Here is a 27010-nt window from a genome sequence, read left to right as displayed (position 1 = left end):
ATACTTTCGATTAAATTCTCAAAGTAACCATGATTTTCGCCTATTTATCAAATTAATCCACTTTCAAAAAAAAAAAAATAGAACTAAGAGATGTCATCAATTGAATTAGCGACTACATGTGGTGTAACCAATCCAATTGACGACTACATATATTTTATACGAGGTATCAACGCTATATATAAATGTAGACGCTAATTCAACTGACGACACTTCTTATAAAATGCATGCAGTCACCAATTAAATTGACTATCAGATATAATTGACAATTCAATTGACGATACCTCTTACAATATTTAGCGTAAATTAAATTCTAATTTTTTAAAACTATATTACTTTAAAAAATAGCTTTATATATAGGTTATTTCGGGAAATAAATTAAAAAAAGTTGTTTATTTATTTAGATAAAAGTTTCAAAATATTGACCCAACCTATTCTTTGAATAGAATATAAAACATCTTTTAGACATTCTTATTTTATATACCCCTAAATTAATGTAAAATTATTTTAAATTACCATTAAACTCGACATTAAATAAAAAAAAACGTAAAACATGTTTATTTTTTTATTGAAAAAATATAATAAATACCAATATTTTTTCCAAATACCCGCAATGGCCTTTTCCGTACTAAGCCGAAGCTGATACAGCCCCTCTTTCACTCGCACACCAAAACCATCTTCGGCTACGATTTCTTCACATTCTTCACTTCTTCTCTTCACTCTCTACATTCATCCTTCCCGATTCGAATCATTCTCTAACCATATTCTTTCTCGATCACTCTCCTCCTTCAATTCTTCAATCGCAGCAACATCCTTCACTCACACTCGCTTCGTCGATGAACATGACGACGACTCCTCCATTAGATGTAATCACAATTTCTCTCATCGCGGTTCTATTCGTTCCGTTTATGCTTCAATTTAGATTTCTGAATAGATTTTTGCATTTTACCGTTTTCGCATTTTTATGTTGCGATCTTCTTTTTTGTTGTTGATGTTTTTTGTTGGATGATTACTAGGGTTTTAGATAACCGGATCTGATTTTTGTGTATTGGTTTGTGCAGCAGCAGAATCTGGAAGAGGACTCTGAGATGCTGGTTCCTCACTCCGAAGAGGCTGTTGTTGAAGGTCCCCAACCTATGGAAGGTAATTTGCTTCTTCACTTTTAATTTTCGAACTAATGCAATGCTTGTTGTCGGCGAAGTTACCGGATGAGTGTTTAGATTGCTTTTGTTTAAATTCATTGTTATGCTTTTGTGTTTGTATAGCTCAGTGGATGGATTCGGGGTTAATTTAATTCAAGATAATTTGTAGTGGTTTTGATAGTTTTAATTTATTTTATCAAAATTAACAAGGATGTGATGCGACCTATGTGGCACTGACATCTCTGAAAAAGGCATGTGTGCACCGACACTTGTAATTATGTTTAATTTATTCATTTTTTCAAATTATCACCGGTGTCGCTGTATCAATGTCGGGGTCATGTTTGGATTTTCCGTGCTTCATAGGAAGCAACCCTGGTTCCTTTTTCTTAACTGGCGGCATGTAACTGTGCAATGGTTAGACTTATTTTTATTGTTGTGTTTTTATTTTGGTCCTTTTTGTATTTGGCAGTGGTCCAACCAGAAAACACAAGTGCAGAAAACACAAGTACAGTGGATGCTATGGCAGTAGAAGATCCGCCATCTGGGAGATTCACTTGGGCTATTGACAATTTTTCAAGGCTTCAGAAGAAACATTATTCTGACGTTTTCAGTGTTGGGGGCTATAAATGGTATGTCTGTCCATTTCTGGCCCTGTAAATAAGTTTGTAATCTTCAATATTTATGTGTATCACGAGGCTAAAAATATTTTGTTTTGACTGATATTGATTGAAACGAGCAGGCGGATACTGATCTTTCCGAAGGGGAATAATTCTGAACATCTGTCAATGTATATAGATGTTGCAGATTCATCTTCAATGCCTTATGGTTGGACTAGATTTGCACAGTTCAGCTTATCTGTGGTTAATCAGGTTCACAGTAAATATACCATCAGAAAAGGTAATTTTTCTGCAACTGATGTTCGTTGAGACCATCTTCTCTCTTTATTATGTTGTATTTAAATGGCATTAGAATTGAATCCACTCTCTTCTGTGGGTTGTGAAATGTTTGAGAACCTTAATAGGTTTTTAGTAATTTTATGGACACTGAAAATTTAAGGGGAAGTGTGTTGCAGACCACACAATGAAGGGGGAGGGAGTCTTGGCATTTGGTGTCTAAAAGTATTGCTCTGACTGACATTTTTCTTTTGAAAAGATAGTTTAAGTTGGGGTAAAATACTAGATGAAATAAGATTAGATTATGTTGGGGTAACGCCTATTGTAGAAAAGATAGTTGAATCTTGACTTATGTTATGTGGTTTGGGCATGTGTGGAGGAGACCAATTGGTTATGTAGTAAATATAGTAGATCATATGGAGGGTATCCTATTCGATCAAGGTAGGGGAAATTAGAAAAAATTTATTGGAAATTATTAAGTAATTGCGATCCAAACATAAATTGTTAAAATTCCCTTTTTTGGTAAATGTATCCAAATATAAATATAAGATAAATATAAATCACTTCAAGTTCATTTTTAAAATTGAGCAACCAAATCGAGAAATTTATGTTATAAACATTCTTAAAAAATCCAAACAATTCAAAGCAGTCTTCCATGAAATGATCCAAGTTCATTTTGAGAAGTGGTTGATCAAAGTTTCAAACTAATAAAAAGCCTAAAATTCAACTAGCATGGCTAGGTCTCCACTAATTAAAATAATTAGTAGGATTGAGGACAAAGTCCAAATTTAAGGAAGGGCTTGGAGATGTTTGTCCATGCTAATGAATTTAACTTTCAAATCTTTTACAAGGGTTATGAAATAAGGAGTTTTGGTTGGTGATAATTTCAAGAAAAGGGTAGGATTACGTGCAATCTGCGTTACATAGGTACAAGTGCGTACCCAGTACTACCCGGTATGAGTACCGGTATGGAGTACAACATTTTTAGAAAAACTAAGGTACGGGTACGTCAGTATAATTTATTTAAAATAAAATTATAAAAATAACAAAAGAATTATATTATTTAAATAGCAACAAAATTTTAAAATTAAAAAACAATTTGCTTAAAAAAAGTTAATATCTGCGCAACAACATAAATAAATCACACTTAAAAAGTATCAATAAATCATGAAACATGACTGAATATTAATATTTTCTTCTCCAATATTATTAAAAAGAGCGGCTTCTAGTTCATGTTCATTGAGAGAAAGACTAGCAACTTCAAGAATATCAGCACCATCAAATAGATCTCATTCATCTCCACCAATATCCCACATTTTTGGTGCTCCTTCATTATAAACCTTACTATTTCTCCTGAGAGAAGATAGATTTGTATGAAAAAAAACTAAATCTTCAGCCCTTTTTAGATTGAGTCTATTTCTTTTCAATTAGTGAATAAATCCATATGTGCTCCAATTTCTCTCTCAACAGAGAAGATGAAGAACTTGGGTGTGAAAGAAGTTTCAATATAATAGATTGATTTTTCTTTCACTTTTTTCATTTATAAACATAATACATAAACTAATTTTTACCCAATTAATAATAGTCCAAATTATACCATCCGAAAAAAATTAAAAAAGTTGGGCACGTGCTACCAAATGTGTATCCGTTGGTGTACCAACTTAAAAATATATTAAAAAAAACCGGTTCGGCTTTGCTACGTACCAGGTGCGTACCTGTACTAGTGCGTACCGGTACCAGGTGCGTATCCGATACCGGTACTTTACCTAAAATGGAGTACCCAACTCGTGCTTCACAGTGTGCAATATGATCTAAAGTACTCGGATCCAAATCTAAGATCCAAAAGACAATGATTGAGAAAAAAATTGAGGAATTACCAGATTTGAGAATTGAGGATGAGACAACAATAGTGGAAGTAACCTTTAACTTGAGATACTCCTTATACTCACTATTCAATAAGAACCCATTGTTGTCTTGTGGAGGATCATCTTCTGTCTTAGCATTTAGCTCCAGAACCTGTTTTGCTGATTTTTCGTTTGAAATCCTAAAAGATAATATCATAAATCTTGGGTGTGTTCTATTGGTTTTGCTGATTTTATCCTGTTCCTTTTTCTTTTGTTTTTTTGTCTCCTGGCATCACCATCTATAATTTTTTGCTCATGTATATGTTTTGATTAAGACATTTTGATGCTAGATAAAGTGTTTTGATTAAGACTTGTGGGTTTTTGAGGGTTTTTTAATTAATGTTTACGTTTTGATACATGAATGTTTTATGAAATTTGAGCTATTTGTTTAATTTTACAGTAAATGTATGTTTATGCTTATAATATTATTCATCTATATTTGTCCAAAAATTATTAAAAAGCCGCTATACCGCTATATGCTATCCCATTTTTGGGGTTTGCCGCTCTGCGCTATCCGGGGTTTGCTACTCTGCCTATGACTAGGAATTCTAAGACTACTTGGATTCTGGAGTTTCAATCATTTTATATTTCCAAAACAAACATATATGTTTTCTATAGTTGGAAGATCTAGAAATGAAAAACCATTTTTGATACTGAAAATGAAAACAAACAAATATAGACACCACAGAAAACCATAGGTGAAACAAATACAGAAACCTTGGATTTAGATGATCGTTCATCAGACATGGCTCTTGATAGAATATTAATGATGCCATTTGATTCATGTGGTAGAAAAGTAGCATTGTTGAAAATAGAAAAATAGCATTAAAGTTCTCTCTTCTATTGGAACACACTTAGTTTTCTAGGCCGTGTTTTGTTTGGGACATGAATTTATTTCCAGTAGTGATGGTTCTTTTTCCAAGGTATTAGATTCTATTCAGACATGGAATATATTTTCTTAGAGGATTTTACACGCTTATACTGTTTTTTTCCCTTTGTAATAGATCCCTCTTTAGAATTTGAGCTTGCCATTTCCGTTTTAGTTTCATTGGGGATAGCATTACTTCATAGAAACGTAAGAAACAAAATGTTGTTGCATTGTGAAGTTGCTTCAGTTCAAGTAAAATATTGAGCAGTGACATTGGATACGTGTGAGCTTGTCTAGCTCAAGCTGTTATTTTAGCAAGTGAGTTTTGCATAGGTAATATAGATGACACTCATTTTTGACGATCACTCTGTATATTACCTCAAATCCAATATTGCATGAGTAGGCAAAGCACTCTTGGATTGATTATCATTTCATCGGAGAATTTTTTATAGGAAGACATCACCATTAGTTTTGTTCGTTCAAATTATTTATTGGTGTATTTTTTTTAATAATGTCTTGGAGGTTCTCAGACAAGTTCAATAGCTATAGCAAGCCTGGTGCATATGTTCTGTATGCTCCAGCTTAAGGGAAATTGTTTGAAAATTGTAAAATAGATATCATATGTTCTGGATGACTATAAATATTTGTTACATTTGCTTCATGTCTGTTAAGAATCCCACATCAAACAATATATGGCATGAACATATGTTTATTAGTGACGGCAATCCCACTTTACAAGTCAGTTTTGTAAGGTTGAGTTAGGTCCAACCACAATTCTGAGAATGTCTATATAACATAGCTCTGTTGTGTGATTTACACACATGACACATCAACTAAAAAATGCATCTCATTACTCTCCCAACAATCCATATATGTTACTCCTGGAGTGTTAACTTTTCAAGATTTTTAACTTTTGAGAAACTAATGAATTAAAATCTTGTTTTAGTTTTTCCTTGCATATCTGTTCTGTCTTTGATCTCTGCTGGTTGGATTTTTGTCTCTCTCTCTCTCTCTCTCTCTCTCTCTCTCTCTCTCTCTCTCTCTCTCTCTCTCTCTCTCTCTCTCTCTCTCTCTCTCTCTCTCTCTCTCTCTCTCTCTCTCTCTCTCTCTCTCTCTCTCTCTCTCTCTCTCTCTCTCTCTCTATATATATATATATATATATATATATATATATATATATATATATATATATATATATATATATATATATATATATATATATATATATATAATTGTAGCACTTCTCTTTTCTTTTATAGAGAATAATAATCTCGAGCTTTTTGGTATTGCAGAAACACAACACCAGTTCAATGCACGGGAGAGTGATTGGGGTTTCACTAATTTCATGCCTCTTGCTGAATTGTATGATCCTGGTAGGGGTTATATCGTGGACGACAGATGCATACTTGAGGCTGATGTGAATGTGCGCAAAGATCTTGATTACTGGGCCCATGACTCAAAAAAAGAAACTGGTTGTGTAGGTTTGAAAAACCAAGGAGCTACTTGTTACATGAATTCTCTTCTTCAGACATTGTATCACATTCCTTATTTCAGAAAGGTTAGCCAGTAGCATATAACTTTTAATGTTTTTTTTCCAAAGAAGGATGTGCCTTTATAATTAGAATTGTTTGTTCAGGCTGTGTACCATATGCCCACAACCGAAAATGATATGCCATCTGGGAGCATCCCTCTGGCATTACAGAGTTTGTTTTACAAGTTGCAGTATAATGACAGCAGTGTATCAACAAAAGAGTTAACCAAGTCCTTTGGATGGGATACATATGATTCATTCATGCAGCATGATGTCCAAGAACTTAATAGGGTTCTTTGTGAAAAGCTAGAAGATAAAATGAAGGTAAAGGTTTTTTAATGGTATCGGTAGCTTCTTATAGTTATTTTGTTGGTAAATAAAATAGACTACTCTAGATTCTTGTGTATTATGTCTGGAAGATTATTTATTGAGGCTTCCACTTCATTCCCAGGGAACTGTTGTTGAAGGCACTATACAGCAGTTGTTTGAAGGCCACCATATGAACTATATTGAATGCATCAATGTGGATTATAAATCAACACGAAAAGAATCATTTTATGGTAGGTTATTTTTTTTAGGATACCATTTCACTTTACCCTTCTATTCTGGGACCTTCTGAATTTTGGCTATTTAATTGCAGATCTTCAGCTGGATGTCAAAGGCTGTACTGATGTGTATGCTTCTTTCGATAAGTATGTGGAAGTGGAAAAACTTGAGGGCGATAACAAGTATCACGCAGAGCAGTATGGTTTACAGGTAAAATCTATAACCGTACATGCTTTTGGATATTAGGAATTTAGGATAAACTTCATTACCTACTTTTTTCTTCATTTTTTAGAATGTTTTTTTTACATCATGTTTGTGATTACACTTCTAGGAAGCAAAGAAGGGAGTATTGTTCATTGATTTTCCACCGGTTCTTCAGCTTCAGTTAAAACGGTTCGAGTATGATTTTGTGCGAGACACTATGGTTAAGGTTGGTATTAGATTCAAGAATCAGCAAAAATCCTTCGCCTTTTAAATTCTTGTTCGATTTTTTCTCAGTATTTAAATTTTAGTGCAATAGGAAAGGAAATCTTCACCCACCAATTATGTTTTGGTTCTCCTCCTTTGCGAGTTATAGTTATTCTTTTATACTTTTTCCCTGCTGGTTATAATGCAGTCTTTATCTGTTTGCACATTATTTAACACATGATTTGCATCCAATCTTTAAAGTTCCAATAGTAAATATCCATTTCGAGGTTCTGAGATTTTGACCCTGTAATATTTTTTTCTCACTAAACATAGTCTCCTACTTTGGGGCTTTTCCCCCACCTTATTTTTGGAATCGTTGTCTGGTTATTTGTTTAAAATTCTTAGTATCAATTAATAGAAACAATTTAATTGCTGTGCCATTGGATGTGAATAAAATGAATCACTTTTTATGTTTTATTTTTAGTTTAGTAATGCATTAATAAACTAGAGTTAGAGTAAAACTTATAAAAACTGTAAGAAAAATTATTAAGAAAGACCTCGAGATTAATGATTTGGATAGATGCATGGTCCTGGATAGAACATTATGGCGAACATTGATCCATTTAGCCCACCCCACTTAGTGGGATAAGGCTTGATGGTGGTGGCTGTTGTTGTTGTAATGCATTAATAATCTTCTACTCTTTGATACCTGGAACTGTGATGGCCATTAACTTGATTTCAAACAGATCAATGACCGCTATGAGTTCCCCTTGCAACTAGATCTTGATAGGGATAATGGAAAATATCTATCTCCTGATGCAGACAGAAGTATCCGCAACCTGTATACACTTCACAGGTAATGGAAAATTCACCTGGTAGATCTTAAATATATCGGTATCATTTGTTCTGTTTGATTTGATGAGTCTTTTATGTATCTATGCAAACATCTTTCTTTACAATGCTTGTTTGAATTGGGGAAAAATGGGTAGGTAGAATATTGGAATGGAAAGCGAGTTCATACTCAATTAGCAAAATAGAAATTTGGATGAGTGATGAAAGTTTTGTCCTTGAAGAGGAAAGTATGCTGAAAGTGATTATGCACTCTCTGCCTAGTAATAATGAGTGAAATTCAGAACATTCCTATCCTACTCTTTTTGTCTTCTCTTATTTTCAAACCTATTTAAACTAGTATTGCCTAAATCAAATGAGTAGTTCGTAGTAGAGTTCGAGTTCATTTTTTGATTTTGAAAGACCAGCACATGCCATCAAGATCCGCAGATCGGTCACCATGTGCATCCATTCTCCTTCATGCGCAAATCAACGTCACCATTTTGATTGCGGTGGTCTGACTCACTTACACACAACTCACCTTCTCCTTGCCGTTGTCATAAATTCTGCACCTCTCGTCCTCAACGCCTTTGTTTCAGTCTCAATGCCCTTGTTTCTTCTCCGGTGTCTTCACCTTCTTGATCCATGAACACGGTGGTGCGTCTTTGTCCTCTTCATTGTCTCCCCATAAGCTGTTGGTTGAAGTGCTTTCCTCAATGAATGAAGACACTTCTGTTTCTTGAATTTTCTTGCCATTTTGGATCTCCAAAATCAAGTTCTTGATTTGATCCATGTCAGGAATTTGCTAAGATTTGCATGCATCTTCTGTAACACTGTTTATCCAGCAATTTCTTTATGGTGATCAGACAATTTTCCATGGACCAATTGTTATCATAGCGGTTGGTTGGACCAATTGTTAGGAACTCAAGAATTGAATTCCAAAGAAATAACAATTTTATTAACAATCTCTCCTCAAGGATTTCCCCTTTACAAAAGAGAATACTCTATTATTCACAATTACAAAATTCAAAAGATATTCCCTAACCTTTTTGTTCTTCTATTTATAGACATACTGTCTAACTAATCCTATTAAAAGAACTGACTTTAGTAAGTTCTAGAACCTTTTAATCCCTAAAATCTAGGAAACTAGCAGATTTAGTTAGTCTTGTGAGTCTATGAATAGACCACACTCCTTGTAATTTGCAACCAGTCAATACAAAAACAGAAAAGTAGAGAAACTCAATTGAGATTTCTTTCTCTCAACATCTATGAATATATAATTCTACCTAACATGGTATCAAAACCTGGTTACGATCCAAGGTCTTCTGGGATAAGATTTGATACCATCTTAGAATATGTGTTGTGCCTAACTCAGCCCAATGTTTATAGATGGCGGTGAGCTAAAATCCCCCCACCATTATTTGCCAGGGCTCTGCCATGGGCGAGGAAGGTTGATAGTGCCTGTTGGGCTTTGCTGACACTAATTTTACATTGGATCACTTTATAACTGGCCTATTTGTTGATGACCAAAACTGAATCTACTTATCGTAGGATATGAGTATAATGAGTAATTTTTAAGTTTTTTTACAATATCTCGCAGTAACTAATAGCTTTTTATTGTTTTCGAGTCTATGTGCGGGTGGACCTTATCTGAATTATTTGTTTGCAGTGTTTTGGTTCACAGTGGTGGAGTTCATGGTGGCCACTACTATGCATATATACGTCCGACTCTTTCAAATCAGTGGTATGTACCAGTTTACGGTATCTTTTAAATAATATCTTTTATCGTATTCATCCGTTTATAACTGTTGTGCACTTCATTTTTTTTCCATAAAACCTATATTTTTGAGATTATAACTGCTGCACACTTTTTATTTATATTTTTTCATGAGATTATTTGTACTAAATGGCATATCACGGAACATCCAGTTTGTCCAAATTCCGCTATGCCATAGTGGTTTAGCGTCGCTATATTGCCTAGTTAACAATATTGTTGATATCCATTTTAAAATGACTGGTTCTACTCTTATCAAATTGACTTAGTTCACAGAGTTCCATATCCTTTTTTACTGTTACTTGAAAAAATATTGCGAAAAACTGTCCGTTATCTGGATTAGATGGCAAAAGTTTAATCATTTTTGTGTATGGTTTCTGTACATAGTGCTGCAATGCAAATGACTATCTTTGTATTCTCAATTGACAATTTGATGTATTTATATAAACTGCTGTGGGGCGGTGAATCTTAATATATTATATATCTGTTTTTTTATTCCTGATTTTAAGTTTGAAAAGAAAATGTGAACTGCTTGTTTCAGGTTTAAATTTGACGATGAACGAGTAACAAAAGAAGATACAAACAGAGCTTTAGAAGAGCAGTATGGTGGTGAAGAAGAGGTAATATTCTGTTTGCATTTGTTTGTCTTCTCTCTAATGTTTTGTTTTTGGTATTTGCTGTTTTGTCTATTTTGTTTTTTTTGTGGACATATTCGTGCTTGTTTCTATTTGCTTTATTATTTTTTTTGTTTTCGACAGTTACCTCATACAAATCCTGGGTTCAACAACTCTCCTTTTAAATTTACAAAGTACTCAAATGCATATATGCTTGTCTATGTACGTGAAAGTGACAAGGATAAGATAATTTGTAATGTGGATGAAAAGGATATTGCCAAACACCTTCAAGTAAGTTGCGATTCACTGATTTCATATGATTTTTATTTTGTATTTTCAACATAAAATGTATCCTTTTCAACAACATATTTTAGATAAGATTAAAGAAAGAACAAGAGGAAAAGGAGAAGAAGAAGAAGGAGAAGGCTGAGGCTCATTTGTATACCATCGTAAAGGTTACAACTCTAGCTCTCTCTTTCTCTTTATCATTATATTGATAAGAGTTCTTAAGTTGACGTGTATTATTATTTTATTCATCTGTTGGCCCCAGATTGCCCGTGATGATGATCTGCATGATCAAATTGGAAAGGATATGTTCTTTGATCTTGTGGATCATGATAAAGTGCGAAGTTTTCGCATCCAAAAACAGACGCCCTTTGTAATTTTCAAGGTATGACCTATGGTTTATGTAATTGTGTACAATCTTTAATTTGTTGGATTATATAGAAAATATGATTTGGATCTTCGTAATTATTATATAGTTTATTTTATCGGCATATTTTATAATGTAAATATGAATAGTATCTCATACATTTATTTGTTTTTAATGCATTGAGCCCATATAAAAGGAGTTTTATTGTGCAGTTCAAACATGGTTTTCACCATCTTATGCCTTTATTTTCTCTCATTCATCAGAACATACAAGCTAAATTCTAACTAATGTGCCTGGTTATCTGGCCATATCACAAATGCTAATAATTACAAAATGAACGCCTACAACTGTAATTACATATTGACAAGATTCCCCTTCACGTCAGTGAATGAATATCTATCATTTCCAATTTGTTAGTAATTGGTTCAATCCATCTGTTAGGATTCTCCCTTTGTGCTGGGAAATCCTCACTGAACAAGGATCAATTAATATAAAAGGAAATTAAGAAATCAGAAATTTGTATTAAGCAACAACAGGTTACTCAATTATTAAGAGATATCCTCCCCTCTGCCAATTGAGGGCTATTTAAAGACATGCTAACAGGCTAAACAACCACATACCAAACTAACTAATTTCTCTAACAGCTCTTAACCACTCCATTACTTCTTTATTTTATATTTTAACACCATGTGTTGCAAGTCCTTTGTTTTAACACCTACTAATTGGCGCTCAGAAGGGATCTTGGCCACTTTAATATAAATCCACGATCCAGTTTTCCTTGATGAACTATCAATCTATCTCACCGTGTTTTGTTGTCCAATCATCTTGATTAGGATTAGGATTATGGGCAATACTGGCACAAAATAAATTAATAGAGCTAGCATACTTTTTTTTATCTAAGCAAAAATGAAGTGCGAAGGCATCTCTGTGAAATAGATAAATTTCTACTATGTTGGCACCTGAAAGCCTATCCATCAATTTTAGCGCAACCTTAATTTATTAGAAATAGAGAAAAGTACAAAAAACATAGGGGATATAAACCAAAATCAATGCAAAGGATCAAGAGCTCTGAACTGGAACCTATAGTTTGAGATGTAATGTATTGCGAGAAAAATTCTCCCTATTGAAGTGGGTGTTATAATTCCGCCTTCATTGCAGTTCACCCCTAGTCGCCTAATTGCGGTATTTGGTTTGCCTTCTTGTAGCCTCCATCACCTACATTGTGTTGGATTTGAAGGGGTGAATTTAGAGTCCCACATTGCTTAGAGATAGCGTGTGTAGTGTTTATAAAGTTTGGATAACCCTCACTTTACAAGCCGGTTTTGTAGAGATGAGTTAGACCCAACCCAAATTGTAAGAGTGGGGAAGGGAGTCCCTCTAGTGATATTCAAAATCAGCAATACCATAAGCAACTATTTTATTAGCGCAACCGTTATCTTCCCTAAAAATAAAAGATATCTAAAAAGCATTATCTACAATGTGAGTGGTTTTTGATTTGCCAAGGCACTAACTAAATATGGATTGTAAAAGGAAGTGACTAGTGATAACTGATAACCTGAGAAAAATCACATTCTAGCTAGAGCTTATGCCTACCTTAGTGTGTATCAAGTAAATGAACCTCCCCATCAGTTTCTGATATTGGACCTTGTCAATATTGGCAATCTCCTTTTTGTGCCATATTTTGTTATATTATGCCCGATGGGAAGTGGGAACACATTGGGTTTGACTCGAAGCTTGCTCGCTTTCTGCAAATAATCAATTATGCTTGTTTTGGGTAATGAAAAATGCCTTGTTTTGATTAGGCAACTTCAATCCCCAAGAAATATTTGGGTTTTCCAGTGTCCTTCATCTCAAACCCTATAGACTATTTTTCCACGAGTAATTGAATCATCATTGCCATTAGAGCGAACATTTCCCTGTAATTATTGCCATTGTCTGAGTGTGTCCTTTTGTCATACGTTGAACTAAAAGTGAAAGAGTGGAAATAATACCATTCTGGGTCTTCTGTGTGATCAAGACATAGAAGTTCTGTGAGATTGAGCGATCCTTCTGGAGAGAAGAATGAATGAGAGAAATTAGTAATTTCTCTGTTGATCCTTTTTTTTGATTGATTTCTCTGTTGACCTTTGTTGCTGTATCCATATTCATACATGCAATTTTTGCCGTCAGTTGTCTATGGAAGTAGCCAGTTTTGGTGAACCATGTTAAATTTTTCTTTGTTTTGACTCTGCTGCATTTCTTTTGATCTTCTGTGTTGTTTTCAACTTTACATTTCTTGTTTCCTAGTGCTTCCATATCTATATTTTGCTGTTATTTTGTTGGATTCTTGCAACAGCTGCCTGTAATTTTGAAAGTTTTACACATTTCCATCTATTTATAGCATTTGACACAAGTTGAAGAGCAATGTCTGTTTCATTAAATTGTTTTTAATCTGCTGTTTCCACACATCATTAACATCTAGATTCCTGATATATCTTTTCTACAATAGTATAGTAAATGTATTAGACTATTAGTGTGCAATCTTTTATCAGTTTTCGGCTTGGTAGGACCAAAGGTCTAATCAAATCATAATAATATTTAGGAACATTGTTTGTAGTTAGATTTCTGATTGAAGTTTGGCCAAACATGCGGCTAGTCTGTTCCTGTCAGCAGCTTAAGTAGCTTCAAGCTTCTATTGCTTTAATGCTATAACCTTCTTTCATAAATAAAAACTACTCCCTCCGTCCCAAAATAATTGTCATAGTTGGTCATTTCACACGATTAAGAAAATGTGATAAATGAAATAGAGAGAATAATATTTTTACCAAACTCTCCTTATTTACTATTGGTGTATTCGAATTATCATTGATGCAGAGTGAGAGAATAATAAATTGAGAGTATTAATTAGAGGGTAGAATCGGAAGATAAAAATTGGAATTGCCTTGGAAAGTAAAAGCGACACTTATTTTGGGACAAATAATTATATCAGATGCGGCAATTATTTTGGGACAGAGGGAGTATAATACATCATAGTGTCACTGTCATTGTTTACTTCATCATCCCGTGATATTGTTGAATGATCTATTTAGCTTTAGATGTTCTACAAACTAATTATGATTTGAAATCATTTTACATCTTTCTGATAATAAATCTTTGATCAGGAAGAAGTTGCAAAAGAGTTTGGCATACCAGTTGAGCACCAACGCTTTTGGCTGTGGGCAAAACGTCAAAACCATACTTATCGGCCAAGTAGGCCAGTGGCAGCTCAGGAAGAAACACAGTCAGTAAGTAGATCAAAGAACTTCCAGTGTTTTGTTTCATAAATAGCAGGGTGGCTGGCAAGTCTTAATGAATTTAATGTCAGTTATGATAAACTCATTCTTAACCTTGGTAGTTATTATAATCACATTTTTTTGATGAATATGATATTTTTGCAGTTGCTAGCAAAATTTGGGCCACAGCCCCAAGTCAATTAATAAATAACAAATTGTAGATAAATTCCTAATATTTGCTAGAACTGTGTCATGTTGTGCTTATTGTAAAATAGTAATAGGGATCTGGTAATTTATTGAGATTTAGTATCAGACTTTCAAAGAAGCCCTGGCACTTTATAATAATAACTGGGTCATATGGTTGGTAATCGTGACCTGGTCATTTATTGGGAAAAATAGAGGAAATTCCCCTGGTTTTCTAATTGCAGATCTCTGTCCTAAGGTCCCTTTTCTATCATAAATATATATATGATTTGATTCCCATTTCCCTTCAAATATTTATAATCTTCAAGCTTTTCCTTATTTTCCTAATAATCCTACTTCCATCAATTTCACTTTAGACTTATTCTTTGTTAATTACTATATTTGATATATTTAGTCGTTGTACCATTAGCTCATTCTTATTCCTCTAGTTATTTTACTAATTGCAGGTTTGCTAATTATAAACCCCTAACTAACAGATAGCTATCATATACCAATACAGTTTGAGATACCACAATAATTGGATAAATTAACATTTTATTATGTATACAATAGAATCATTTGGATAAACAACTTAACTAAGCTTTTATAGGACAAGTTATCACATAAGTTCTTGCGTATAAGTTATTTCTATAGTCAAATGGAAAACATGTATAAGTTATTTCTATAGTCAAATGGAAAACATGGCTGAACCATTTTTATATAACAGTGTTATCAAATTGTGGCGCCATGGCCGCAATGGTAGATATACATTGCGGTTTTTAGGTTGGCCGCAAAGTGGCTGGTATGGCGGGATTTTGGCTCTCCGCCATGGACCGCCATCCTCCATCAACAACACTGTTATAGAAGCAATAAACTGTTTTAATAAGCTATCCTGAAGAGCTTATTAAAATTAGCTAGAACCTAACAACATATGGGGATATCATAAGCTGTTCCATAAGCACTCGTAAATACCTTAACAAATCATTGTATCAATAGATGAACCCAAATAAGTTGTTCATAAGCCAATCCAAATGCACTGTTACTATAATTTTTTAAAATTTTGTTAGGTAAGAATCCCACATGAATGAGATATGAATATATGTTTATAAGTGGAGACAATCATCACCTTCCAAGCTAGTTTTGTAAGGTTGAGTTAAACTCAATTCAAATTCTAAGATGGTAACAGTATCTGTCTAAGATCCGTTAGCCCACCTGCTATCAAGTTTCCGCAATTGGGTAACCCACCAAACCCTATAGTTCTGGGCGTGAACATATGTTTATAAGTGGGGTCAATCCTCACCTTACAAACCGGTTTTGTAAGGTTGAGGTCGGCCTAATCCAAATTCTAAGATTGTTGCTGAAACGGTATATTTGTCCATGTTGTAACATGTTTGTCTCCTGTCTGTCCTTAAACATAAATGTTTTAATATTATCAGATAATTTTTTTATTCTGCCCTCAAACTCCTAAAATGATGAATACACGTTCTTCCAACATTTGATTGAAAATGACATGATAAAAGGTTTCTATAATAATTGATAAATTTCACTATAAAATCTAAATAACAATAAGTAAAAAAATCAATAAGAGAGCGAGAGTATACAATTTTGTGTTGCGTGTATATTGAATGGTTACCTTCCTAATCATGACTTGTGACATGTCATTTTTATAATTGTAGGTTGGTCAGTTAAGAGAAGCTTCCAATAAGGCAAATAATGCAGAGTTGAAGCTATTTTTGGAAATAGAAAAGGGGCAGGTAATTGTTTTCTCGGTCATTTCATCTTTCTGATAGTGTGGTAGTTGCTATTAGTATTTTTGTTTCCCTCTCCAACTGAGTCACTGCTGACATGGATTTGTTATTTATGCCTTGCACAATGAATTAGGATTTGCGCCCTATTCCTCCTCCTGAGAAGTTGAAAGAGGAGTTGTTGCTATTCTTTAAACTTTATGAACCTTCAAATGAGAAGCTTCGGTACGTGCTTTACCAATTACAATTAGGATCTCAGTGTTATCATTGATGGATTATGACAGCCAGCTAAAAATGCTTAATATAGATATTAAGTTGAGGCCTATGACATAAGAATGGTGGATTTAATAAGCGATATAGCCTATGGTCGCTGTCACAGTATCCCCATGTCACAACACTATGGTAGTGCCATGGTGACGATTTGGCAGCACGGAAAGGATTGAAACTACATTTAATTAATAAAAATTCATTTCCTTTTGTTTCCTCAGGTATGTTGGGAGGCTTTTTGTGATGGCTAGCAGAAAGCCAGCAGATATATTGACGAAGCTAAATGAAATGGCTGGATTTGCTCCGGATCAAGAAATTGATCTGTACGAGGTTAGTGAATCTGCGCCTCATTTATAATTATCCTCCATGATGGAAATATCATTACAAGTGCAACACTACTTACATTCTGCTTTCTATATTCAGGAAATAAAATTTGAACCTAAAATCATGTGTGAACTTGTTGACAAGAAGGGCACTTTTCGTGATAATCAGGTATAAATTATCGGCAGCTTATTGTATATTGGGTATCCAGTGATTTTGAGAATGTTTTTAAATGTTTTGTATTTCTTATTTTTGTTGCAGGTGTTTATTATTTGGCTTTATATTTATATCAGTCAATATTTTCAGTTAAAGTTGTAATTTTTGTTTTCATGATTATGCTTTGAGCAGCTAGAGGATGGTGATATTATTTGCTTCCAGAAAAGCCTTCAAGCTGGCGAGGAACAGCAATATTGCTATCCGGATGTTTATTCATTCTTTGATTATGTGCAAAACCGTCAAGTATGTATATTACTAGTTAAATTAGCCTTTAATCTCATTTTCTCTAATATTTAACTTATGAGACATTGTTTCCTCAAATTCTGTTTTCATGCTCTAGGAAGCATGTGCAATGTAAAATAAATAGTGTAATTGTTGTGCAGAAACTTCTAAGAATTCTATCTGTTGGGAGTCAGAATAAGGAGAATTCGCTAGAGGGTAGTTAGTTATTTGTTTAGTTAGACTAGTATTTATATAAATAGGGGCATTATGGTGTTAGAGAGGTACATTGGTCATTGTAAATTTTTTGATTAGGGTAGTGACTCTCCTTGATGATTTCTCAATCTTTCAATAGAAGGTAAAATATCAACAAAAGTTTGCCGGATCGGGGCAGACGCTCCTGTCTGTGGTGGTGGTTTGCCTGAAAATTGCCGGAATCAGTGGCAGCAGTCGGTGGTGGACGAAGGTTGACGAAAATCTGATGTCGGAAAGACAAACCGGAGTGATGACACAGTTTACCGGAATTTTTTCTCACCGGAAGACAGTGGGTCAACCGGGATTTTTTTTTTCACTGGTAGACAGTGGGTCAACCGGGTAAAGCACGGTGAATGATTGCCTCTTAGTAGGCTCTGAATACCATGTTGAAATACGAGAGACTAAGAGGCATTTGAATAAACCTTGTGTTTGGAGAGGCATTTGAATAAACCTCGTGTTTTGAAAAGCACTACGGAGACTATTCTATATACAAATATTCTTAACACTATATATTTACAAATATCAATAGTAACATCCATTACAAAAACTTTGTTTGGTTTGAGTCAAAACCCTTATGCCCCTTGTGAGTTGGAGAATAGCCAATAAAAAAATTCTCGATGTTTTCATCTCACTACCTATTATAATCTTAACCATCTAGAGTACTACTCCAGGAGTACTCATTTAGTTATCAAAACCACCTAGTTCTTTTAGCAATCATATCAACACTACTTGACATCTTTTCCCAGTATTCATTAGTTACTCAATGATGAACTTTATCTTCCATAATTTGACTATCTCAACATGTTCGGACCCCCTATACAAAATTGTGATTCAGTGGAAGTTTGTTTTCTATACATATATTTCCAATGAGGATTTCTTATGACTGCTTCTTTAGGTTTCCTTACTGTGATGTATATCCAAAGTGGACTATCAGTTTGAGATGAACTAGAATTATATTTAAGAACGACAGTTGTCTGCTTCTACTAGCATTGAATATGCAGAGTTATGTCTTCTTCTGGGGTCGTCTTGCATTTTACACTTAATTCATAATTAACAGCATTAAATGACTCCAGGTGTTTGATTTGATTCTACATGCCCTTGCAATGATTAGACATCAAATGTACTGAGAATAATCTTGCATTTTGGGTACTAGTTCTGTATAGCCTGATATTTCAAGCCCTTTTCAATTAATTACTTTGCTTTGATGTGCAGGTTGTTCGCTTTAGATTTTTGGAGAAACCTAAGGAGGATGAGTTCAGTCTTGAGCTGTGAGTTTCTGTTGAACACATGATTCTTTAGTTTTTTTAATTATTTTATGTTAATCAAGCTTATCTCTGGTATTTTATTTCATCTAGGTCCAAGCTTCACACTTATGATGATGTTGTAGAAAGGGTCTCTCAACATCTTGGTTTGAATGATCCTTCTAAAATCAGACTCACATCTCATAATTGCTACTCCCAGCAACCTAAACCACAGCCTATCAAGTACCGAGGAGTGGATCATTTGTCTGACATGCTGGTTCACTACAATCAGGTTACTGATTGCAACACATTTTTAATAAAAGATGCAGTTGCATTTTAGAATCCTTGCATAGTGTTGAATCAACTTATAACTGGTTTGAGCTTTTTCTTGATGTTAAATATGCTAAATTATTGTCGTTTTTTTTTCCTAGGCTACTGATGTTCTATACTATGAAGTATTGGATATCCCTCTGCCTGAATTGCAATGTCTAAAAACGCTCAAGATTGCTTTCCATCATGATGCCAAGGATGAAGTTAGTACTGTCAGTGGTTGCATATACTTTATTAGTTTTTATACTTCTAACCAAGTTTTTGTCTTTTCAGGTGATGATAATTAGATTACCGAAGCATAGTACTGTGGCAGATGTAATTAATGATCTAAAATCAAAGGTAAAGCAGGAAACCTCATGATTTGTAGGCACATACAGATTTTGTTCACACATTTAGACGCACTTTCTGGGTTTGTCTGTGTAATCCAATACTTAAATGAGTAGTTTTTTCTTGTATTATGTTTTATTAGAGTTTGAGATTTCTGTGTCTAAATCAGATTATAGCTGACTGTATATATTCTGAGAATACAGTAAATGCCTAATTGATATGATTGTTAATTTCAATCCTAATTAGCACCAATCTGGGATTCTGCCTGCACAGGAATATTTACATCAAATAATGATGACACTCTACTTCAAACTAGAGCTTACATGTCAAATTCACCATACATGTTACAAAATATTCAACCCACGGACCTCTTGAGAATTAGTAAACATAAGCCAGTGGATCATTAGAACACACAAATTCAATAATAATTTCTACTTGATTAACCTTATCTCACAAATTAACAATCTATCTCTATGTGCTTAGTTCTTTCATGGATTTCAATCCTCAAGGAGTCTGCGGATAAAACTCCCTTAGGAAATTGTCTCTTAATCGGATCATCAACATAAACAAGAATTGCATTTAGTTTTCCTGCTGAGTTTTTGAAGAGAAGAACTCTTTGGCCGTGCTTGTAGCCCGGGACACCATTGATCAAGACTTTGGTTTTCTGCTTTAGTTCATATTAAGTCTCCACGCAAGAAAGCATTTTTTGACATCAAACTGTTTTACCCACCATGAGTAGGCTAAATTATAAAGTGAAATACGAACAATGTTCATCTTTATCATTGGAATGAACTTCTCATAATCATACCTTCACAATTTGGGTTGAGCCTAACTCATCCCTACAAAGCCGGCTCGTAAGGTAAAGATTGCCCCCACTTCTAAACACAACACAAACCATATCTCTGAGCAATGTGAGACTTACTCCACCCCTTCAAACCCAGCTCAATGAAGTTGTTGGGGACTGCAATGAAGGCAAGCCAAAATGCCGCAATTAAGGCGACTAGGGGCGGACCACACTTAAGAAGGAAATTCCAACACATACAATAGGCGATCTAACTTTGACTTCTTAGGAGAAGACATTAGTTGATGCTTTGGAAGGTAAATAATTTGGTTACAACTTCTGCTCTCATAAACCAAAAGAGAAAACCAGAAAATCCAAATCATAGCTTTGTTTTGTTAAGTACTCAAGTTATACCCTAACAGTACCAAGTTGTATATAAGGTGGTGTGCCCAATTCATTGTTTTTAGAAAAGCAACTTCAGTGCATATCCTGTATGCACTAACACATCAAATGCGTACCCCTGGATACTGAGTACCAGGTATGCGTGCCTTAAAATTGAGGATGCATGCTTTAGAGCTTCAAGTTCAATGGTTCCTTTTGATATGCATGTTATGTGTAGTTCTGAGACTGAAATTGCCTTGTTTAATTTTTCATTTATGTGACCTACCTACGGAATAAAATTGTGGTATTTTTGCTGTGGATTGAGTTCATCCTCTTTTGTTGGATCAAATTCTTATGTTTCTTTTCAAGTGTAAATAATAAGAAAATAAACAAAATCTTGTGGTAAAGTGTAGTTTACATGATTATTTTGTTTTTTTGGAGTTGGAAAGATTGCTCCTATCCTATCTTAGGGAGTAGTTGTTGCCTATAATTTTGTTTTAGGATAGGATTATGTATACAGCTTCTTTTACAGGTGCTCCTGGTTTGGTTTAAGAGACCATTAATTATGTGTATTTGTTTGTTTTATTTTCTGGATTGAGGATTTGTTTTCATCCATCCTTTTTGAATTCCTTTCTGTTTTTTTACTGGAAAAAAATATTGTTTAGGGTTGTATTATAGTGTTATTGTGCTTAACATTTGTGACTGCTGGCATTAATGGAAATTTCTAACTAATTTATTTTCCCTCTGAAACAGGTAGATTTATCACACCCTGATGCCGAACTTAGATTGCTTGAAGTATTCAATCACAAGATCTATAAGGTGAAGATAATTTAGAGATTTTGAATTTTACTTTGTAATACTTACATTGGGCCATTATCAGTAAACATGATTTCCTAGAGTTGGTTAGTTTAATGGTTCAGTGTCTTTGAAATACTACCCTCAGGTGCCATTTGATACCCTCAGCAACTAACTCTAAAAACAGTTGCAACACATAGTACTTTTGTAGCACATCTCAAATTAACTCTTTTCTTAGTTGTCACTTTTACATACTGTTAAGAACAGCCAACCTAAGCTAAAGCTACTATGTTCACCTCGTGCACAAGATTAAAGTGGATGAGCTATAGAGAAGCAAGGGTATCCTGGTTGAACTTGTTCCTGAATTCTAGAAATCTAGCAGAGGATCAGATTTTCTTAGAATGTCAGCTTTCTAATCAAATCCGGGAAAACTTGCAACTGCTTTCCCAAAACTCTTTCAAGAACAAGAATATATATATATATATATATATATATATATATATATATATATATATATATATATATATATATATATCTTCATGTGTTTAGTGCGAGCATATAGAATTGGATTATGGGAAATGGAAACAACCTATGAAGCACCGACACCTTTAGGAGTAGGCGTGTTGCGGGGTCCGACACTCGTTGGTGTTCGACGCTTGTAGGACACTCATACGACATGTGTCGGAAAAGTCAAACAAGTGTCGGTAAAGTCAGACATGTATCTTCAAAAAATGGTTTTTTCTTTGTTTCGCCATTCTTCGAGTTGGACACGAATCGGTGTCTGACACCCCGTATGTGTCTCATACAACAGGTGTCGGACAATTCAGACAAGTGCTAAAAAATTGTGTTTTTCTTTGCTTCAACACACATTATACATTTGTTGGACAATTCTCACGTCAAATAGTATGGGATGTTGGGTGGAGGATTTAAGTGACTTGGTTCTTCCCCCTTGATAGCTAGCTTTTAAGGGTGGGTTTCCCAAGTGCTTAGATACTTATGATTATTATTTTCTATCTTTTATGATGTGAAATACTTCCTTTTCCATGACCATATGCTTGAAGGCTTACTGAACAAGCTACATAAAGTAGAGTCGTAGTATGATAATTTATATGTCTATATTGAATTTTTCTTTGTGGTCTCAATTCACTGACAACCTAGTTGGTACCTTTTATTTTAGACATCTTATCATCTATAACTTATGCATATTTTCGTATAATATCAGTTATATGCTGCTGTTTTTATTGTTTCTTAATAATGAATAATGATTGAGAAGATGTTTTAGGTTTTTGCTAATTCTCATGATATTCTATGATCTATCTATTGCAGATTTTCCATGTCAATGAAAATATTGAGAATATTAATGATCATTATTGGACATTACGAGCAGAAGAGGTAACTATATGCTACTTTATATTAATAAATTGTTTTGTTGTCAGAATCTGGACTAGAGATATTGGAAATGACAGATGCCCCAACCATATTTAACCATTTTTCTTAATAAAAGCTGCATTATTTCTCTAACCATTTCTTCCGATTCCCTTAAACTTTAATATGCTATAAAACTAAACTGTCCTCCATGTTTCTCTGATGCTTTGGACTCTACTATAATAATTGCATTTAGAATCCTTTTCTTGGCTATCAAATTGTCTCACGATACCCTAGTTTTCAGCTTGTAGCGCTTGGGCAAATTTGGCTTTAGTGCTTTTGCTGTTTCCGGAGAACCATTACTTGATCTTCCTTATTTTTCCTATCCATCAAACGCTTATATGTGTTTAAAAAAAGTTTTTGCACTTCGGTCTGGATCAATTTTAAGCCAAAAGTCATCCCATCTAAAAATAGTGTTGAGAGATGCATTATAAATATTATTATTTGTTTAGATAATATCTCAGTCAATAATAATACTTATTATGAATAATCTCAACAAATACAAACAAGTTGCAGTTTGGATTTTCTATATTAAATTAGAGTAGATCCAATCTGGTTAAAGATGGTATTGCTTTGGATTAGATGATTTGATTTTTAGAACATAACATTTTATTATAATGAAAAAAAATTTAGGGTGACCAATCCAAGTTAGGGGAATTTTTCGCTGAGCAATTATCAGCACAATAACTTGAACATAAATTTAAATGACATCAACATATATAACATTTAACATGCGACCGACGAAAACATTATGAATGTACCATGTATCTGTTTTATGTAGAGCATACGGCATGGTAAAAAAATTTGATTATACTAAACTAGAAACTATTATAAATGTCATAGCGTTCATTGCATTCTTATATTCATTGCACAATTGTCTTGGAACTAAATATTTGGTTTCTTAAATATTTTAGTTTTCATACTCCCATCAGTTTCATTTTTCCAATTATGTCTTAAGTTTATCATCAATGCCATTTTTTCTGCAATGGTATGATATCATACTTTCTCCCTCCTTTTATTCTTCTCCAAATTAGTTTTTTCCTACAGATTTTATATGGATTTTTCGTTGCTGCAGATTCCGGAAGACGAGAAAAACCTTGGCCCTCATGATCGAATGATACATGTTTATCATTTTTTGAAAGACACTGCTCAAAATCAGATGGTAAGACTAAATGCCTTGTATGTTTATAATTTATTTATTAGGTGCTCAAAATCTGTGTAAAATAAAATTTCTCTTCAACATATTGAAGTTTGTAACTACCTCTAAAATTTTCTAATATTTTGTGCTGGGTTTTTTTTTGGTAATATCAGCATGTTCAGAACTTTGGAGATCCGTTCTTCTTGGTTATCCGTGAGGGTGAGACATTAGCTGAAGTCAAATTGCGGGTACAAAAGAAGTTACAAGTTCCAAATGAAGAGTTTTTAAAGGTAAATATTTTGAATGTGATTGAATGTGATTGTTGGTTAATTGTGTACAATAGACATGTTAGCTCTTCAAGTTGTCCAGCTTGTTATTAGCTGGTAAGAATATATATGATTAAAAAATGTCTTGTTTTTTGTTGTTGAAAAAACTAGTGACATGCTAATAATATAAACAAATATTATATATGTACATAAAAATAATTCACGATTCAGGTCTTCTCAAAAGGACAGAAAAGTGGCTAGCTACAGACAGGTGAGATTCATGCTCCAAATTATGAAAGAGCAACCTTTACCAATGTGGGGGCAATGGCCTCCACTAAAATTTTAATCTTTCTCAAGTATACACTAGTTTAGTAAAGCTAACCAGTGTGAATTGATTTTGAAACACATCATAAAATAGTTGAGCTCGAGTGAATTTTTAAACTTGGGTATTCTGTTTTCAGTATGATATTGAGGCTTGTTACATGCTGTTTGAACTGGTTTCTCTATGATTTGGTTCTGTCAGATATGTATGTATAATTATTTTTTGCAGCTACATAATTTATTCTAATGACATCTTTATAAACTTCATATTGTAAATCTAAACACACCAGGCTCGCATGATTACTTTTATTTATGTCTAGTGACTCTGAAAAATTGTTTCAATCTCATATTCCAGGCAGTTGCAAATAAGCTTTTAGCTTTTCAATAATGATGATTAAAGTATTGCTTCTCTGTCTGTTTCCTGCAGTGGAAGTTTGCGTTTGTTTCACTTGGTCGTCCTGAGTACCTTCAAGATTCAGATATTATTTCTAGTCGGTTTCAGGTATTGTCATTTCTCTCTGCTCTGTAATTACACCTTTTAATTGTGATCTGTTTCTAAGCTTGAGAGGCTGTTCATGAAAATAGGAATCAGCTTTTTTTAGTTACTAGCTTTAGTAATATGCTGCACTATTGTTTGGTTTTTGTAGAGAAGGGACATATACGGCGCATGGGAGCAATATCTTGGACTGGAGCACACAGACAATTCTCCAAGAAGATCATATACAGCCAATCAGGTGAAATATTATTAGGAAACCATTTCTTCCTTCCTTTGAGGTATAATATGAGCCTTGTCATGAAGTGGATATATGTTATAGTGGACAATGAGTTAGTCGGTATATTTTACATACAAGGCGCACTTAAAAATAACGGAAGAGGAAAAACTCATTTAAACACATCAAGACATGAATCATGCAATATATTGATTCTCTCTCCAGCTCTTTGGTGATATATCATACTTACCATGCAAGACAATTTTAACATGAACGTGGAATTCCTTCCCCATTCGAAACTTATGTTCTTAATTAAAAGAAAAAGAGGATAGCCATTATATGTCTCAATAATTGGCAATTGACTTTTACTATATTTACTTTGGGGCATGTTAGTTCAAAATATGTAATAATGGCAAGACAGATGATTGTTATGTCTCTTGGAATTAATTTCATTTGTGCATTTTAAAAACCTTTAATGATTATTTCTCAATTTTACAGAATCGTCATGCGTTTGATAAACCAATAAAAATCTACAACTAGAGGAATGCCCGTATCATCATGAGCAGTCAATTTGGTAGTACAATGTCCAGCGGCAGTTGAAGCTTTCTCGTGGTAGAAAAAAGAAGCATAGTCAAGCTGTATATCTCCTTCAGAGTAGTCTGTCCAACTCCATTTTTCTGTTCAGTTGAGGAGGTGATGAGTATAGCCTTGAATAGTGATTCAAACATATTTATACCGGAGCAATTTTAGATGTTGTGAAGGTTGATTTTATATTCCTTTGTCATTTGGTACATAAGATTTTGGGTTGGGTTTTGTATAGAAAGTATAGGTATAGGTATACTTAAATGTTTTCTATGGCCCGGTTCACCCATTTTGGGATTTTTACTTTGCTTTAGTTGGAGATGGTGCTTCAAGTGGCTGGGGAATGTGTATATGTTTCCTACAGGGTCTAACTTGTAAAAATTTTCTCTTGCTTTTTTCACCTTAATTTTTGAGGCTTAAAAGATGTGTTAGTTAAAGGACAACCTTACCTTTTGTTTCTCGTCTTCGATTTGCCGATTGTATGTGGAATTTGCTGTTGCCTTCTACTCCAACTTGTGTCAAAATGTGTTATCCGTTGTATCTTATAAGCACTTGACAAAAGATTAGAATGCGAACATATTTTGGATCCATCTATACACCTGTGATCTTCCAAATTAAAATATTAACTTCTTCGGAGAAAAAAATCTCATGTTTTGGATTCTAGGGATATAGGCAGAGTAGTAGTAAAGTTTGGGTGTACAGTCATTTTATTTTTAAACAGGTCTCATCTCCCAGTGAGTTTTACAAGATGCAGAGGAGCATCTAGTCATAATCATTGGTTTGAAAAAATTGTGAACCATTAAAGATTAAGTTCAAAAGGAGTGTCTTACCACATTATTCTAGTGTGATTTTAAGGTTGAAATGTTGCAAAACTAAGGTGAATTTGTCCAAAAATATTAATTTTTTTTCTTAAAGAAGAAAGATCAGGGGTGAAGTAGCGGTACTAAAATGTAATTGGATTGTTACGTGAGTAAAAGATGAAGCAATTTCTTTCCCACCTATGAGGGGTACTCTTGAAAATTCAAAAATATCTTTGGGTGAATTTGAATATGCAAATTTGAATGTACCAGAAGAGGGCATATCATATGAGAATGACATA

At 33.9% G+C, this 27010-nt stretch overlaps 1 protein-coding gene across 2 annotated transcripts; it reads left to right on the top strand.

Annotated features, from left to right (window-relative positions):
• The first annotated feature begins 602 nt into the window (after positions 1-602).
• LOC131595879 (ubiquitin C-terminal hydrolase 12-like) lies at positions 603-26354 on the top strand. 2 transcript variants are annotated; one of them, XM_058868386.1, is made up of 32 exons: positions 603-863; positions 1062-1140; positions 1609-1768; positions 1879-2036; positions 6097-6362; positions 6441-6659; positions 6787-6895; positions 6976-7091; positions 7213-7311; positions 8036-8145; positions 9787-9861; positions 10433-10511; positions 10650-10796; positions 10880-10960; positions 11056-11175; positions 14298-14420; positions 16268-16345; positions 16473-16561; positions 16825-16933; positions 17027-17095; positions 17273-17383; positions 18827-18882; positions 18970-19147; positions 19287-19388; positions 19459-19524; positions 21428-21493; positions 22796-22861; positions 23970-24056; positions 24206-24322; positions 25047-25121; positions 25267-25353; positions 25828-26354. In XM_058868386.1, the coding sequence occupies exons 1-32, from the start codon at positions 834-836 to the stop codon at positions 25867-25869; spliced, it is 3369 nt and encodes a 1122-aa protein (XP_058724369.1). In that variant the 5' UTR covers positions 603-833; the 3' UTR covers positions 25870-26354. The 2 variants fall into 2 exon arrangements, with proteins under 2 accessions (XP_058724369.1, XP_058724368.1); XM_058868385.1 differs by having other exon boundaries at positions 604-863; positions 1059-1140.
• The last annotated feature ends 656 nt before the right edge of the window (positions 26355-27010 follow it).

This window comes from Vicia villosa, linkage group LG4, assembly GCF_029867415.1.
Source record: "Vicia villosa cultivar HV-30 ecotype Madison, WI linkage group LG4, Vvil1.0, whole genome shotgun sequence".
In the NCBI taxonomy this organism is placed as follows: Eukaryota; Viridiplantae; Streptophyta; class Magnoliopsida; order Fabales; family Fabaceae; genus Vicia; species Vicia villosa.
Note: the sequence above shows the minus strand (reverse complement) of the source record. Positions and strands in the feature narration are given on the sequence as shown.